Raw genomic sequence first — 17400 nt, 5'->3', positions numbered from 1 at the left:
GCTTGGAAGCCCCGTCATTTGCCGTGGTTCCTTAAGATATGGCTCCTAGCATAGCACCTCTTGCTCCATACATTCCCTGACCTGTGAAGATGACCATCCCTTGGTCTAGCTGATTCCTAATGTGGATTTTAAGTCATGTTGCACTATTGGCTTGTGGCTCACAAACCACGTGTTGAATTGTTTCAAACCACATTTTATCTCTCCTACCTCCCCATCCTGTATTTCTGGGTATTATAAATCCTATATTGTACTGTTCTTATCCAAAAGCAGCATTTTACATTTATTTCTATTTCATCTTGGTAAGTTTATTCCATTTTATTGGTCACTTTTTAAACCCCTGATTCCATCATCCAACACTCTGTTGGATGCTCCTAGCTCTGTGTCTTTTCTTAATTCACTGTATTATGTCCTCTACTGTCTACATGATAAACACCCCTAAAAATCCTCAAGAAGAGAGCCCCGTGTGGCATTTCCCTAGCGACTTGTCTTCAGACCACATGGTACTCTGAGTGTGTTCCTTTGAGTATCTTTGTTCAGCCTATTGTGAATCCTGTTAGCTGAAACAAACTCTGTTTATTAGCTGAAAGCAAACTCACAGGGATAGTATGTGAAAGTTTACTTTATCAAATATTTTTCAGAAATCAAGATACAGCTTGTTAGGGTACCTCCTGATCTGTCAGTCCAAGAAGTCACAGAGATTAGGTAGGCCTACTATATTTTTGAAAAGCCGTTCTGCTTTATTTGTTTAAAATGAAGGTTTGCTGTATTTAAAATACAAAGACTGGGTAGGTAAAAGTAACTTTAGACAGTAATAAACTCTTCTTGAGTCTAAAAAAAGTTTTTCAAAACAGCAATCCTTAGGCCAGTAGTTTAAGCCTGTGGCAGCTTTGCTCCCCAGGGGACATTTGGCAATGACTGGAGACCTTTTTCAGTTGCCACAACTTAGAGGAAGAAGGATGCTACTGGCATCTATCTAGTGGGCAGAGGCTGTGTCCTACAGTGCTTGGGATGATGCCCTGTGGCCAAGAATTATCTGGTGCCAACTGTCAGCAACACAGAGTTCTTCAGTGCATTAGACAGTCTGTTTAAAAAAATCTTTATTTTTATTTATTTACTTGTTTGTTTGTTTAGCTGTGCTGATCTTAGTTGTGGCACACAGGATCTTTCATCTTCATTGCAGATTTGCATTCTTAGTTGTGGCGTGTGGGATCTAGTTCCCTGACCAAGTGTTGAACCCAGGCCTCTGCATTGGGAGCATGGGGTCTTAGCCACTGGACCACCAGGGAAGTCCTTAAGCAGTGTCTTAAAACTCTTCTTTCTTGTAGTGACTACTGTTGATTCTATTTAAAATGGGTGTAAAGAAGAAGAAAGAAACACAAGTTACTTCATTGACCGTTTGTCATCAGGACCTTGAAACTTTGAAATGTAAGTGATTTCTGACTTGTTTATTTCTTTTCGAGGTTGCAAATGGTTGGTTTATCTCTGGGACTCCATATCACAGAATGTCCAGACTCTTGGAATTTAATTATTCCATGTTCTTTACATTCAGTTTTGGATATAAAATGGTTTTCTTGAACATCTGTCTTCAGTCTAAGTTCTCCTGGGTTTTGTTTGTTTATAAGTATTTAAATTTTATAGAACACATAACAAAGATAAACTCTTATCTATATATTGTGAACTCATTGAAGAAATTTTTGTTTTGTTTTATATAGCCTTGGCTGATGTGGAAGGGAAAAATCTAGCTTCTTTGCTGTTGCATTGTGTACAGCTCACTGATGGAGTGTCACAGATCCGTTATGTTAAACAGGTAAGGCTGATCTGATGTTCATGGATGCATCTTGGAGGTTATCATGCTATTATGGGCTTTTAAAATTAACTGAGCCACCAAGGAAGTCCTAAAATTAACTGATAATTTTTGGCTCCTAATTATTTTTTTACATTTGGAGTATATATATGCTCCACAATGTTTGTTAGTTTCTACTGTACAGCAGAATGAATCATCCTTATATATAATATGTGTTGCTGCTTAGTCGCTAAGTCCTGTGGACTCTTTTGTACCCCATAGACTGTAACCTGCCAGGCTCTTCTGTCCATGGGATTTCCCAGACAACAATGCTGGATTTGGTTGCTATTTCCTTCTCCAGTCTCCTAATTATTTAATACTGAGGTATCATTAAAGAATAGAAATTTTTTTTCTATTCATTTTATGATTTTTTTAAATTCAAAGTGGCAATGTAAGCCATATTGAGGCTTTACCCCTGTTGGAATTGTATATAGGTAGGATCATGGGATAATTGACATTGACATTGAAGTCGCTCAGTCGTGTCCAACTCTTTGTGACCCCATGGACTGTAGCCTACCAGGCTCCTCCGTCCATGGAATTTTCCAGGCAAGAGTACTGGAGTGGGTTGCCATTTCCTTCTCCAGGAGATCTTCCCAACCAAGGGATTGAACCCAGGTCTCCTGCATTGTAGGCAGACGCTTTACCATCTGAGCCACCAGGGAAGTCCTTATGAGATAATAGTGCATTCTTTTTTGGTAGAGATAAATTAGAAAAATATTTTTATCTATCTGGATCTTCAAAACTTTTTAGCAGATACATTAAAAAGTTAACGCAAAATGTAAAAATTGTCCTTACCTTTGATATTAGGATTTATCATTTGAACCTGCATAGTATTTTTTGGAAAGCAGTTAAATGTATCATTGGTTTTCAGTAATGCTACAGAATTCCTGTACCGTAAGCCATTAACAAGTCAGTAATTTTCAGTGAAGGTGGGTCTGGAGGGTAAAGTGAGTGTTGGGGGCATGGTTTAAAAAAGTTAATAAATATTGAAATAGGTGTTTAAAACAGTGTAGTGTGGAAAATATTACACATTAAAATTGAGACAAAGTATTTGAATCCATGTTACTTTTCTATACTTGATATTAGAAAAAAATTACTATAACTTTGAATTTTTTGGATTATAGATTGTGCCCTTACTGGAGAAGGCAAATAAAAATGGCACATGTGATCCCACTATTCGAAGTTGTTTGGATATTTTAGCAGGCATTTATCTTTCTTTGAATCTAAAGAATCCCTTGAAGAAAGTCTTGGCAAGGTAAGAAAAAAAAGAAAGCAAAGTTAGGCATTGTAAATGTTCAGTTTGACTGAAAGTAACTAGTATTTAAGATTCCCTCTTTGGTAAAACTGAAATGAAATATATCACTTAGCAATTTCATTCATACAATTTTGTCTTTGTTTTGTTTTGTTTATTCATTTATCATAATTCTTTAAAAATGTAAAAGGCTTCTTAGGTCACAGACCTTAAAAAAATAGGCTGTAGGCTATTGCAGACTCCTGGTTTAGTACATTTACATGTAATGTAATTATTGGTTAAATTTAAACCTGTCACCCTACTGTTTTTTTTCTCTCTGTCCTATCTGTTTTTGTTTAAACGTTTTTAATTACATAGGTAATATAGAAATATATGCTTAGTGTAAAAACTTAAAGCTGTATAGAAGTACACAAAATAAAAAGTGAGCTTTCCATTGCACTATTTCTGGCCTCTCTTTTTTCTTGGTAAAGGTTATTACTTAACACTTTGGTGTTTCTTTCTAGATCTTGTTCCTGGATTTAGTGTATGCATGCTTTTACATAAATGGGATTATACTCTGGGTGTTTCTTCGTAGGTTATTCTTCACTAAAGAATGTCTTAGAGATATCTTCATGTCAGTATAGTCTTTATTTTTTAGTTGTAGTTAAAAATCCCCCACATAACATAAAATTTACCATCCTAACCATTTTTGAGTGTTCAGTTCAGTAGTGTTAAGTGTATTCACATTATTATGCTGTGGATCTCTAGAATTTTTTCATCTTATAAAACTGAAACTGTACTCGCTAAACAAGAACTCCTTATTTCCTTCTCCCCCTCGTCCCTGGCAACCACCATTATTCTTTCTGTTTCTATGGTTTTGATTACCTTAGTACCCTGTATAAGTGGAATATTTGAACTTATCTTTCTGTGACTAACTTAATGTCCTCAAGATTCATCCGTGTTGTAACACATGACTGCGTTCCTTCCTTTTAAAGCTGATTCATACTCTGTTGTATTTATATAGCACATTGTCCATCCATTCCTGCTGATAGAGATTTGGGTTGCTTCTTCCTCTTGACTGTTGTGAGTAGTGCTGCTTTTTGGACACAGGTGTGCAAATATCTCTTAGAGATCCTGCTTTCAGTTCTTTTGGATATATATGCAGAAGTGGGATTGCTGAATATGGTAACTCTATTTTTAATTTTCCAAGGAACTTGGAAGCAATTTTCCATATGGCTGCACTATTTTACATTTCCACCAAAAGTCCTCATTCTATCTAACAGCTATAGATACTCCATAATATGGATGCACTGAAATTCATATGTGCCATATTACATATCTCTTCTCCACTGATAGATTGCTTTCAAGTTTTCATTATTCCACTAATGCTACAGTGATATTCTTAGTTGTATATGTAATTATATATGTGTATTTCTCTGAAATGAATTCCTAGAAGTGAAATTTCTTGACCAGACTTATGCCTATCAAAATTTTTGATAGGTATTGCTAAATTGTACTCCTCAATATTCCTATTTTTCAATGTTTTTTCCTTCCAGAAAAACTTTAGAATTGTTGAGTCAATTAAAAAAAAGTTAATTTAGATAAACTGTGGTAAAATTGGCATTATATTTAATTTACCCATTCAGTAGATTTTTATTGATTATCTACTATGTGTCAAGTGTTCTTCTAGGCATTGGGGACATAGTGAATGAAACAGAATAGAGGTTATTTCTAAGAGGAAGACAGGAAATAGAAAAATAAGCAAAATATATAGGAGGGAATGAGTGCTATGGATAAAGAAACAAAGCAGAGAAGTAGGAAAGGGAGTCCCAAGGATGGGGGTGAGGGCCACAGTGTAAAATATAGTAGTCTTTTCAGATATCTTTGTTTAGTGTCATTGACAGGGTGATCTTTGAGATTGACCCGGAAGGGATGAGGAAATGATGAATGGGGAATAATCTTTGGGATATTTGAGAGAAGAGAATTCCAGGTGGAAGAAATAACAAGTACAAAGACTTTGGCATGTTGTTGGAATGGAGGAAGGCTGTGTAGCTAGAGCTAAGTGAACAAGGATCAAGATGAACCAGAGAGATGATGGGGGGGCCATATTGTGTAAAGTCTCATAAGTCATTGTAAGCACTTTGGCTACTGCATTGACTGAGAAAGACATTGTTGGATGGTTTTAGGCAGAGGAATAAATGGTGTTTTAGTAATATCAGTCTGGCTGCTCTGTTGAGGTTAGTCCTTGGAAAGGGAGCAAAGCAGGTTGGAAACAGGAAGACCAGAGGAGAGATGATAGACCAAGGAGTCCCAATGATAGTGGTATGCAGTTATTCTCTGACTGTATTTTGAAGGTATAGTTCAATATTCCTTCATCTGTAATATTCTCTTCCCTCCCAACATTGCCTTGAACATACTCTAAGGTTGTCAAATTTTTAATATTTGGTTCTTTTTCTAGCTCACTAAATGGCCTACCTGAATTTTTTCTAATTGAGGCTACACAAAGTTTTACTTCTCGTCTTCAGGAAGAGTTGAATACAAGTACTGATCTGTACTCTTACAGAAAAGTTATTGACAATATATCTTCCTGTATGGAAAACTTCGACTTGGGTAAGCTAGCTTTTTTCTGGTACTTTTTCTGGCTAACATCTGTCATTCCATCAGTGTTTTGAATGGTGTTAATTTTAGTTCTGAAACTCCTTACCAGTGTTAATTTTCTCCCCACAGGTAGATCAAGTGTTAATAATCTTCTTGAAAATGGTAAGTTCTATTTTATTTTATTCTGAGAGGTGACTGCTTGTATAAGTCGTTTTGTAACTGATTCTTTTAAGTTTCTTGACGGTGGGTGGATTACTACATATGATGAAGGTATATTATGCTCCTTCCTTTTAAATTTATACTTTTATGATATCGTTTTAGGTTGCAGTGATTTTAAATATTTTCTTGTGCTGAAGTCAGAGTTCACAGTTTTAAACTCTGATTTTTTCTTATGTCCTTTTTGTTTCAGTGCTTCATTTCCTGCAGAAGAGTTTAATTGAAATCTCAGAAGAAAACAGGCAAGTGTTACATGTCTTCATGCCTGTGCATGTGCGTATGCACATTTGCAGTGGTACTTTATCTTTGTACGGGCTTCCCTGGTGGCTGAGTGGTAAAGAGTCTGCTTGCAGTGTGGGAGCCACAGGAGACCCGGGTTCTATCCTTGGGTCGGGAAACCCCCCCCCCCGAAGGAGGGCGTGGCAACCCACTCCAGTAATCTTGCCTGGAGAATTCCATGGACAGAGGACCCTGGTGGGCTACAGTCCATGGGGTCGCAAAGAGTCAGACATGACTGCTGTGACTTAGCATGCACACACGCCTTGTCTTTGTACAAGGAAATTTTTAAGAAGGGTCTAGGGTGTACTTCTTTCCATCCCTCTCCATTAATATTAGATGTAATTATTTAAATTTATTTTTTGAGATTTGATATTTAATTAAAAAAAATCAAATAAGTTATGGGAATAAATGAGAAAGGGAAGAGTTCTTTTCTTTACTGTTTCTTTTTCATAGCATCCTGTTGTTATTTCATAGGTGACATATGCTCTGTTATCTCTCTGAGGATATTAATAGTAGAGTTTTCTTTTTTTTAAGTTTTCATATCTTTACATAGGGCTCTGTTTCTTTCAAGCTGTTTTTTTGTTTGCTGCTTTTGGTCACTATGTTTGTTGCCAGAAGCTTTCCTTGGAAGTCTGGTAATCCCTGTCTGAGTGCTCATTTAAGACTGGGGCACTGAGACTTGATTTGAACCTTTGTACATATGGATGGGGGCTTCCCTGGTGGCTCAGACAGTAAAGAATCCACCTGCAGTGTGGGAGATCTGGGTTCGATCCCTGGGTTGGGAAAATCCCCTGGAGGAGGGCATGGCAACCCACTCCAGTATTCTTTCTTGGAGAACCCCATGGACAGAGGAGCCTGGTGGGCTGCAGTCCTTGGGGTTGCAAAGAGTTGGACGTGACTGAACGACTAAGCACACACACAGGTATGGATGGGGTTGATTGTAGGCTTTATTGAAGTCTGGTCTAGCTGGATTGTTTCTTTGGGGAACCCTTGATGTCAGTATCTTTAGGTCTTTTTGCATGGCTAGTGGATTTGCCAAGGAAGAACCTTTCAGACCATTGGCTTAATATTCTGGTTGCTCAGTGAGGGAATAAAGCTGAGATCTTGACATTTAGCATTTATTGTGCAGATGTTTTCCTAATTCTCCTGCTTGCAATATGGTATCATTGCCTTAACTTTGTGTGTTCTCTTCCTGTCCAGTCACTTGCTGTTTTACCGTCCCTAGAGGTAAAACCAAGGAATGTTGTTTGCTAGCTGGGAGGGATGGCCCAGAGTTGGCATTCTTCTTCAACAGACTTATAACCACTCTTCCTGTTTTCATCCCTACATTTTCCTTCATGTCAAGGAGCACCTGGTGGCAACAATTTTTTAGCCTTTAGGGGCTGCAAATCAGGTTGCTCTGGGTGTGTTCTCTGACTTAGGATTCAGAATCATTCTTGATCCTGTTAAGTCAGTTATCATTCATCCATCTGCTACTTAAATTTTAGTATTGTCTTGTTGTCTGTTTGTTGCCCTTGTGTATTTATATCTTTTAATGTTGTAAATCCCTTGGCTGTGGTTTAGGGAGGCTCTGAGGGGAGAGTAAAAGTAACACCTGTGTGCCATCTTTAACCCAAGATCTCTTTTGCCTTACCTGGAGCTCCGTCTCGTCCCCTTTAAGCTTCTCTTTCTCTGCTCATCTCTTCAGTGTGAGTTCTGTCCTTTCCATTCTGTTTGTTTTGACTGCTTAGTATTGTCCACTTCTTTGGTGTCACCTACATCGCTATACTTAGGATGCCCAGATTTATCACTCCAAGTTAGATCTCTTCTTGAAGTGGTAGACTGCTTTAGTGGTTGTCTTCTGGACATCTCAACTTGCATCTTTTACAGGTGCCTCAGATTCAATGTATCCAAAAGAAAATTCACTGTCTTTTTATCTCTTCCCAAATCCCCTGGTAGCCTCTATTCTACTTTCTGTCTCTTTGAATTCTGGATACCTCAAATAAGTGGGATATAGTATTTGTCTTTTTTGTCTGACTTATAATGTTTTAAAGGTTAATCTTTGTTGTAGCTTGTTTCAGAATTTCACTCCTTTTTATGGTGAAATCATATTCCATTGTATGCATAGACCATATTTTGTTTATGCACTTGATTGTTGATAAACATTTGGGTTGTTTCTGTCTTTTGGTTAATGTGAATAATGCTGCTATAAACATTGATATATAAATAACAGTTTGAGTCTCTACTTTTAGTTTTCTCTGTGTATACTTAGGAGTAGAATTGCTGGATCATATAAATATTCTATGTGTAACTATTTGAGGAACCCCCAAACCGTTTTCCCTGTTTTTTCTTTTAATATCACTCTTGCATTCTGCTATGTTGAGGACAGACTGCAAGTGGCAGGCATGGAAGCTGGGAGACTAGTTCCGACTCTGGCAGTAACAGTGAGGGAGAGATGAGAGTGGCTGGGAGTAGCAGTGGAGGTGGTCTGATAATGGATGTGTTTTGAAGGTAGAACCACAGGATTTTCTTACAGATAAGATGAGTGGGAAAGGAGTCAAGGATAATTGCATTTTCTGTAGGATAGAGATTCTAGCAGGTGGAGCGAGTGTGGAGTTGCAGATAAGTGTGTCAGAGATCCAGGTGAAGATATTGAATACAAAGTTGTACATACAAGTCTGGAATTAGGAAGAGAGGTCTGGGCTGGAGATGAAAATTGGGGAACTGTCAGCATATAGATTATAATTTAAAGCTTATGAGATAAATGAACTTAGCATCAAGGGAGTGAGTTAGATGGACAGAAGAGGTAAAGACTGAGTTGTGGTGAAATCTAATGTAAGGACATCAGGGAGAAGAGGATGAATTAGCCGTGTTGTCTCAGAAGCATGAAAAAAGTGAAATAGGAGAAAATCTAACAGCATTTTGGAAGTTAGGTCAAGGAAATTCTAAAGTTAGGGAGTATTCAGATGTTAAAATTGTGTCATTTATTCTTGATTTGTTATTTTTACTCTTAAAAAGAAGAAATGAAGTTAGTCATTAGCTGAGAAAAAGGGATTATAATCTAAAATTGATTTTGGCTGTTTGATGAGGAATTATTTTGGTGAGAAAAGAGGTGACATTTTGACTTTTCTTTTGTAATACTGTCTTTTCTTTGTTGTAGAAAATTGGCTGGGAATCATATTGTTCAAACGCGGTTGATGAATGACTTGTTGGTGAGCATTAGAGTTTCGGTGATGTTAGTACAGAAAGTACAGGGTTTCCAGAGACTTCATTTGAAGAATTCTCCTACCTGGCAAAGTATGTGTGGACTGCTGAGTATGTTTACCAACTTTTTAAGTGATGGTAAGTATAAAACATACAGTGATGATTATAATTGTTAATCTGTTTTCACTTCTAATGGTTTGAGATATTCAATACTTAGCTGTGATAATAGAACTTCCTTTCCCTCAACCCTTCAAAGTGCGGAAAGATCCTGGATTATAAGGTTTTAATACTTTTTCTTTCAAAGATACCAGTTCAACTTATCGGGATAACACTGCAGGACTTTTCTAAATGTGTGTGTGTGTGTATGTGCGTATGTGCGTGTGTGTATTGCCTACAAAGCAGAAAACGTAACAGCCTTAGTGTTGAAAAGCCACAGACTTTAAAAAGTGAAAGAAAATTCTTGAGAAATTTCCAAACCTGAAGGTAAGATCTGGAAAGTTTAGTGTAACCTGTACATTTTTCCTTAGCAGCGGGTGCTTCCTTCAAATCATGCCCGTGGTCACTGTGGGGTCATTCTTCCTCCTTATGTCTCAGGTTGATTCTATCCATATGATCTGTACCACCAGGAAACCAAGTGATTAATGAGAGAAAATGTCTTTTTTTTTTTTTTAAGTATTTCAACCAAGAAGCTGAAATGATAGTTAGAATATCACCCTTCTGTAACTCCCAGTGACTTAAGATGGGCATTAAGCATCAATGGCTATTAACATTACAGAAAGAGACAACCAGATAACACGTGCCTCTTGCTTTGTGGTCTTGATTTTACCACTTGTAGTTTTTCCCAAAGGGACTGAACTTGAGACTGATCCGTCTCTCAGTCACCTGCTAGTTTGCATGAATTACAGAGGACAGAAGGATGTGTTGAATTGCAGTAGGGGTAAACAAACATCCAGATTGTGGGAAACTGTACAGGTTAAACGGAGAAGGCAATGGCACCCCACTCCAGTACTCTTGCCTGGAAAATGCCATGGACGGAGGAGCCTGGTGGGCCACAGTCCATGGGGTCGCTAAGAGTCGGACACGACTGAGCGACTTCACTTTCACTTTTCACTCTCATGCATTGGAGAAGGAAATAGCAACCTGCTCCAGTGTTCTTGCCTGGAAAACCCCAGGGATGGGGGAGCCTGGTGGGCTGCCATCTCTGGGGTTGCACAGAGTCGGACACGACTGAAGCGACTTAGCAGCAGCAGCAGCAGCAGTACAGGTTAAAAGGCCAGAGTTCTTCAACAGAAATTATAACAAGAAGAAAAGGGCGAAGGGGGCACCTGTAATTAAAGGACATATCACATTATTTTAAATGGATGGAACATTTCTGCCTTTCTACTTTGCCATCTTCAGTATGTTGGCTTTCATCCACATGTTTGCTGTTTCTTGGTTACTACATGACTACTCTACCTCCAGATCTCTTGTCTGTATTCAGGGCAGGAAAGAGGACCAGTTACATCTTTACCTTTAATCTGAAAGAAAAAAAAATAGCCAAAAGATTTCTACTTATATTCCATTGGCCTGAATCGTCCTCTGGTGCCTTCAGTTGTAAGGAAGATTGAGGAAACAGGTAGCCTGTCTTTGCCTGGGCACATGGATGTCCCAATCAAAGTCATAGTTAACAACTGTGGGATGAAGGGCAGAATAAATTTTTGGAAGATCGTTTATAGTAGCTATTCATAATTCTTACCCCATGTTGAATAATCCACTGTATTATTTTGTATACTTTCTTACAAACCAGAGGCTAACAGATAATGAAAAGAAGTACGCCAGCGTTGTTTGGTTACATTGGGTACAGTGCCAGTGAGAGCAGAGTTTGTAATTAGTACTGATGTAGGCTCTTTACACAAGCCCTGAGATCACTTTCAGAAAAAGTAATGTGCATGGAAGTTGAGATGCACACACAGCAGTGGAAGAGAGGGGCCAGGAGGTACTGCTGGGGCATGTGCTGGGAGGCAGTAGATGGAGAGGAAGAGAGGGGGGATGTTTGGATTGAGTATTTGTGTCCTGAGCATAGAAGCCTTTATGTTCATTATCTATTTCAACTTTACAACAATTGTGTCAGATAGTTATTTTTTCCTCAATTTACGGAAGAGAAAACTGAATCCCTGGAAAGTAAAATAACTTAATCTAGTCTTATTCACCTAGTAAGTGGTCAAGCTAGAAATTGCACCCAGTACTCTCTGGCCCCACAGCATATACTCTTTCTATTATACCACAGTGTCTATCATCATTTAATACATGCTTTCTGCTTTTTTTGCAAATAGATGGTCTCTTACAGACAATTCAGAGTACATCTGGATTAGCTGTTATTCTTTTTATTAAGGCTATGTTTCATCCACCTGAAAAGATTCCTGATTTGGTAAGTACATGTCCTTTTTAGGATTGTACTTTGTTGATAGTTAAACATGTTTTAAAAATATTTATAAAGAGTGAATTAAAACATTTTTTTTCGTAGTCTTTCTGATTACCCTTTTCTCTTATAATGAGTGACAGTCTTGGGACTTCCCTGGCAGTCCAGTGGTTCAGAGTTTACTTTGCAATACAGGGGACATAGGTTCAATCCCTGATTGGGGAACTAAAGATCCCACGTGCCAAGGAGCAGCCAAGCCCACACACTGCAATACTGAGCCTCCATGCGATAACTAGAGAGCCCTTGAGCCTCAGCAAAAGATCCTGCATGGTGCAACTAAGACCCAACACAGCCACATAAATAATAAAGAAAATAAGTGACAGTTTCAAAAATTTGGATAAAGCAGAAAGAAGGCAATAATAGTCACATGTAAATCCATTTCATGAAGATGATCATTGTCAACATTTTTGGGTATATATCCTTGTTTTTTTCTAGCATTGTTTTCAGTTCCATCTCTCAGTATCATAAAAGATATTTATAACATTAAAATTATACAGATGGAGAAGGAAATGGCAACCCACTCCAGTATTCTTGCCTGAAAAAGTCCATGGACAGAGGAGCCTGGTGGGGTGCAGTCCATGGGGTTACATGACTGAGTACTCATGCATGAGGAGGGTGGAGGGACATGGGTTGGTAGCAATAAACTGGTGGAACTGAAAAAAAAAAATTATGCAGAGATTGATGTATAGGTATATTTGGTAATAACTTTTTGGTAAATATGTTATTTTTCTTAAGACTAACCCAGATATTGCACTAGAATCAGTTAGTTGTTCAGTGAATTTGATTATATGGAAAGTGTATGTTCATAATTTGGGCCATAATTCTTGGATTTAGTACTAGCAGTATTTTTTTCTTATTGAGGAAACTTATTTTAGTTCTTTACTAAGAGCAGAACTACTTTATGCAAAATAGATGTGTACTGCTTTATGAGCTCACACAAAGTAGGATAAAGTTTAAAAATTTGAATTTCTCAAACCACCTCTAAAAAAAGCATTAGTTAGTACGCTTATCCACCTGCAGGGGGCAATGTGTTGTGCTCGCCCAGTACATTCAGACCAGCAAAAGGGTTCATATACTTAGATTCAATTTTTTTCCTTTTGGTATAATAATTTTAACTCTTGTGACTTTTTGCCTTTAGGTTCAGCTGTTTTTCCTAGTATGTTTCAGGGGGGAGAGCATTTTGCATTTATATTTTGAAGTATCTCTGGAAAGTTTTAGAGGCTTTATGTGTATCAGCTCTGTTGTATTTTGCAGATAAGCAGTGTGCTTCTCCGTTCCGTGGACCCCACCAGCGCCCCCGAGTGGCTTTTGAGCTGCTGCAAGAGCCTTTGTTGTGCGGATGTCCCCCCATCAGCTCTCCTCTTCCTGTGTCAGGGGACACTCACTATGTTGGACTGGCAGGAGGGGAGGATGGGCCCCAGTGGGGAGGCCTTGCTCCTGAATACTGTGCGTGTTTTGTTCACCTTGAGTTCACAGTGAGTTTAGTCTCGTATTTTGCTTTGCTTGTCAGACATTTATAAGATGGCAGTTAAGTTTGCTTGCTTAGTAATTCAGTGAAAAGTGGTCAGGGTAATCTTAAATTAAAAAGGAGATATGTGTAGAGAATGAAGTGGGTGTGAGAGTAGAACAGAAGATGGGATGATGGCACAGAGAGAGAGAAATTTTAGGGCAGGTTAACTTGTGACAATTTGTCAAATTAATTTTAGCACTCAGTCTCTTATGTAAGCATTTTTAAAAACCATAAATATTTGTGTATGGATAAAGCTTTTGAGTTTATGAATAACATCAACATAGGTAGTTCAGTTCGATCCTCACATGTCTGATAGATAGGATAGGAAACCCAATCTATTGAATGGGTAAAATGAAGCTTAGCAAAGTAAATGCTTACCTAACAGCATATTACCTACAAGCACCCAAGCCAGAACTGTAATGAGGTCTCTGACTTCATTGGATTGTATTTTGTGTGTGTGTGTGTGTGTTTTAATGTAAGTTATGTACATTTTAAAGTCATTGAACAGCTATATTGAGGTGTAATTTACATTCCATACAATTCACCTACTTAAATTGTGCAATTTCAGTTATTTTTCTTCAGTATATTTATAGGGTTGTACAACTCCCACCATAATCAACTTTAGAATAATTTCATTTATGCCCAGAGAAAGCTGATTCACTCTAATATTCCCCCTCCCTGGCCCCTGAGTACATTTTTAAACACCTGTGAAACATCACCACAGTTAAAATAATGAACCACGTTTCCTTGGGTGCTTTTTTGGATTAACTTTTACAAAATGGAAAGATTTGAGATTTGTTTTGGCTGTGTTGTATTTTTGTTGTAAATATAATGATAATTCAATTTTATGGTCATTCTTTATATTTTTAAGGTCTAAATGATTATAGAATTAGACTCCTTTTATTTGTCAGTTTATACTAACCTGCCTCATTTTTCTTCAGGATCAAGGAGTCAACCCTGGAAATGTTTCTGTCTAGGATTTTGGCATCTTGGACTAATTCAGCTATACAAGTCCTTGACTCAAGTTCCCCAAGCCTAAAGGACAACCTGAATGGGAATGCAGATGTGGTTAGGAGGCTTTTGGACTATGTCTATACCCACTGGGAACATCCACTGGATGCTTTGAGACACCAAACCAAAATCATATTCAGAAATATTCTCCAAATGCACCAGCTCACTGTAGAAGAGTCAGGTTCAGATTTGTCTGCTGATCGTTTCATTTTTGAACTGACCGAGAGTCTTCTGCGATTGGAATGGCATAGTAAAGGAAAGTACACATGCCTTGGTTGTTTAGTAGACTTGATAGGAATTGACCATATTTTGGCATTAGCTAAAACCATTCCATCGCAAATCTTAGAGGTGATGGGGGACCAGTCTCTGGTGCCTTACGCAAGTGACCTCTTGGAAACCATGTTTAAAAATCATAAGAGTCGTTTGAAATCCCAGGCTGTCGACAGCACTTGGATTGACAAGTGGCACGAGACTTGGGTTTCTCCTCTTCTTTGTGTACTGTGTGAAGGAAATCTGGATCAGAAATCTTATGTGATTGATTATTACTTGCCAAAATTACTGAACTGCAACCCTGAGAGCTTAAGCTATATGGTAAAGATTCTTCAGACTTCTGCTGATGCTAAAACTGGTAAGAAAATGAATTTTTTTGTTTTAGTAATTTCTAGTTAAGCTGCTGAAATAGAGGTACCTATTATAGAGGCAGATGTTGGCCATATTCAAATTTTAATATTACCATGTCTATAAATAGTAAAGGAGGATATTAAAGATAGAAATTTTGTATTGAAATGAATGTTTCTATATCAAGCCAAATAGGTTTTTGGGCTAATGTCATTTCTGCAAGCTAAAGATTGATTGCAATTATGATTATGAGGTTTCCTTTATTACTAGGTTTTAATTCATTTTATCAAGTTTTTATTATTTGGTTGTCAGTCTGGAGTAGATGTTTGTGTGTTTTATATAATTTACTTTCAGGTGGTTGAGATAGTAATTACAAATTGATGTAGGCAAGGTTGCTGCTGCTGCTGCTGCTGCTAAGTCACTTCATTCGTGTCCAACTCTGTGCGACCCCATAGACGGCAGCCACGAGGCTGCCCTGTCCCTGGGATTCTCCAGGCAAGAACACTGGAGTGGGTTGCCATTTCCTTCTCCAATGCATGAAAGTGAAAAGTGAAAGTGAAGTCGCTCAGTCGTGTCCGACTCTTAGCGACCCCATGGACTGCAGCCTACCAGGCTCCTCCGTCCATGGGATTTTCCAGGCAAGAGTACTGGAGTGGGTTGCCATTGCCTTCTCTGGTAGGCAAGGTTAAAGATAGGTAAATTAGCAGTAGTAAGTACTTGTCTCTAGGAAAGAGAGAAAAATTTAGAAGCATGACCTCAGGAAAAAACTCTCTCTGGCTGTTGAGAATAAGTATAAACATCCCACTGGAATTCAGTAACTTTGAAGAAATCACTGCATTAAAGCATAATTTAGTAATTAATGTATAAAACAATGATCCTGATTCATCATGTAAAGCTTACATTTATTATATTCTGTTTAATGCAGCGGGAATAGGTACTCTCCATCACATTTTAAGGTTATTACCAAATAAAATTTAAGTTATTCTTTCAATCCTTCAAAGAGTAGCCATGAGCTAGCTGGAAGATTTGATTCCTGTACATAGAAACGAGCCATTATTTATAATCTTTAACAATGATCCCTCTTGCATTTTTGAGAAGCCATCTAAAGCTGAGGATCCATGAGTCTGTTCTGAAGCTAGACAGTCTTTATATTAAATCAAGGTCTCCTGTGAGCCCAGAGCTCCCTGTCCTGTTAGTAACAGCTGATGTCCTGGCCTCTGAAAGCATCAGGGTCTTTGTGATCCTCTTTTATCTTCTTTACTAAGAAGACACAGTAACTCCAAGATATACAGAGAGGTTCGGTGTTTGTTTTTAGAGAAATAATGGTGTTTAGCCACTGAAGTGTTTTTCTTATTTTTGGCTGAAAATCATTTTAGTTATTTTTATTGTTTTAAATATTTCTGATTAAATTAAACCTGATTTTTTTTCCTGTTTTTTTTTTTTTTTCCTGGTTTATTTTCTAACTGTCAAGGAAAAGGTAAAAAGATCAGCCAAAAATTATGATTTCTTAAAGTTAACAATAAGTGGATTCAGTTTACAATATTGACATAAGACCTATTAAATCCTTTTAAATAATGATTTTATAATAGGAACATTAATTCATGTTAGAGTTTAGCTAAAAATACAATTTTTACTTCATGAAATAACAATGTTAATGGGAAACATGGGAATTGTTGAAGTTGTTAATAGCACAGTGGTGGTCTTTGTTGCTGTGTTTTTGAGTCAACAGTAATCTTTTCCATCCTTAGGATCTTATGACAGCAGAGGGGCTCTGGGAGCTTTGATGGCTTGTCTAAGAACAGCTCGAGCTCATGGACATCTTCAGTCTGCAACTGATGCCTGGAGGGACCTTGTGTCCAGTGCAAGAATAAAGCAAGGCTTAATTCATCAGCACTGCCAAGTAAGTGAACAATGTAATTGGGAATTCATACATGCAGTAGATCCCTGATTCGTTTATTCATTTATTAATAGCATGCAATATGGAAGCCCCCAACATTATGCCCACGCTATTTTAAGGCTCCATAAGAAGGATGTGAAGCATGTAGACATTGCACTTGGGCTACTTAAAGTTTAGTTTAGGGAATAAGAAAACCTTCATAAGACAACTGGAAAGTCTTTTAAAAATAGCACAAGTGTATCTTTATGCATAAGAACTTGGAAAGCTTAGAAGAAGAGACTCGTCTGAGTATAGGTGATGGCTGAGTAGGAAAGTGATTCGAGGCAGGGAAGCCCTACTGCCCACTCAAACTGGAAGGACGCAAGTAAACAAGGACTGGAGGGTGACTAAGGACATTGTTTGGCAAGAATGGAGTCCTTTGTCCATTTTATGGATGCATTCAGTGCTAGGCTGAAGACTTCAGGTTTTATCCAGTTGGTAACTGGGAGCCAGAGTCATTCCACCTTCAGCCAGGAAAGTGGCATGAATGGAAACAGAGATGAATTTTCAGAGTGGG

General features: G+C 37.9%; 1 protein-coding gene across 7 annotated transcripts in view; it reads left to right on the top strand.

Moving 5' to 3' along the window:
- The window catches only part of THADA (THADA armadillo repeat containing), a 335311-nt gene that overhangs the window by 2402 nt on the left and 315509 nt on the right, over positions 1–17400 (top strand). For 6 of the 7 annotated variants that reach the window (XR_009496408.1, XM_015473463.3, XM_024999384.2 and 3 more), the window contains 11 exons: positions 1326–1425; positions 1713–1807; positions 2968–3098; positions 5533–5684; positions 5802–5834; positions 6082–6130; positions 9307–9488; positions 11663–11757; positions 13063–13283; positions 14260–14957; positions 16696–16847. Coding sequence is in view for 6 of the 7 variants with exons in the window: in XM_015473463.3 (XP_015328949.1) it covers positions 1350–1425; positions 1713–1807; positions 2968–3098; positions 5533–5684; positions 5802–5834; positions 6082–6130; positions 9307–9488; positions 11663–11757; positions 13063–13283; positions 14260–14957; positions 16696–16847 (1884 nt within the window). In the remaining variant the exon portion in view is untranslated. Of the gene's footprint in view, positions 1–638; positions 703–1325; positions 1426–1712; positions 1808–2967; positions 3099–5532; positions 5685–5801; positions 5835–6081; positions 6131–9306; positions 9489–11662; positions 11758–13062; positions 13284–14259; positions 14958–16695; positions 16848–17400 lie in introns of all 7 variants that reach the window. The other variant, XM_059891732.1, reaches the window with a different exon arrangement.

This window comes from Bos taurus, chromosome 11, assembly GCF_002263795.3.
Source record: "Bos taurus isolate L1 Dominette 01449 registration number 42190680 breed Hereford chromosome 11, ARS-UCD2.0, whole genome shotgun sequence".
NCBI lineage: Eukaryota > Metazoa > Chordata > Mammalia > Artiodactyla > Bovidae > Bos > Bos taurus.
Note: the sequence above shows the minus strand (reverse complement) of the source record. Positions and strands in the feature narration are given on the sequence as shown.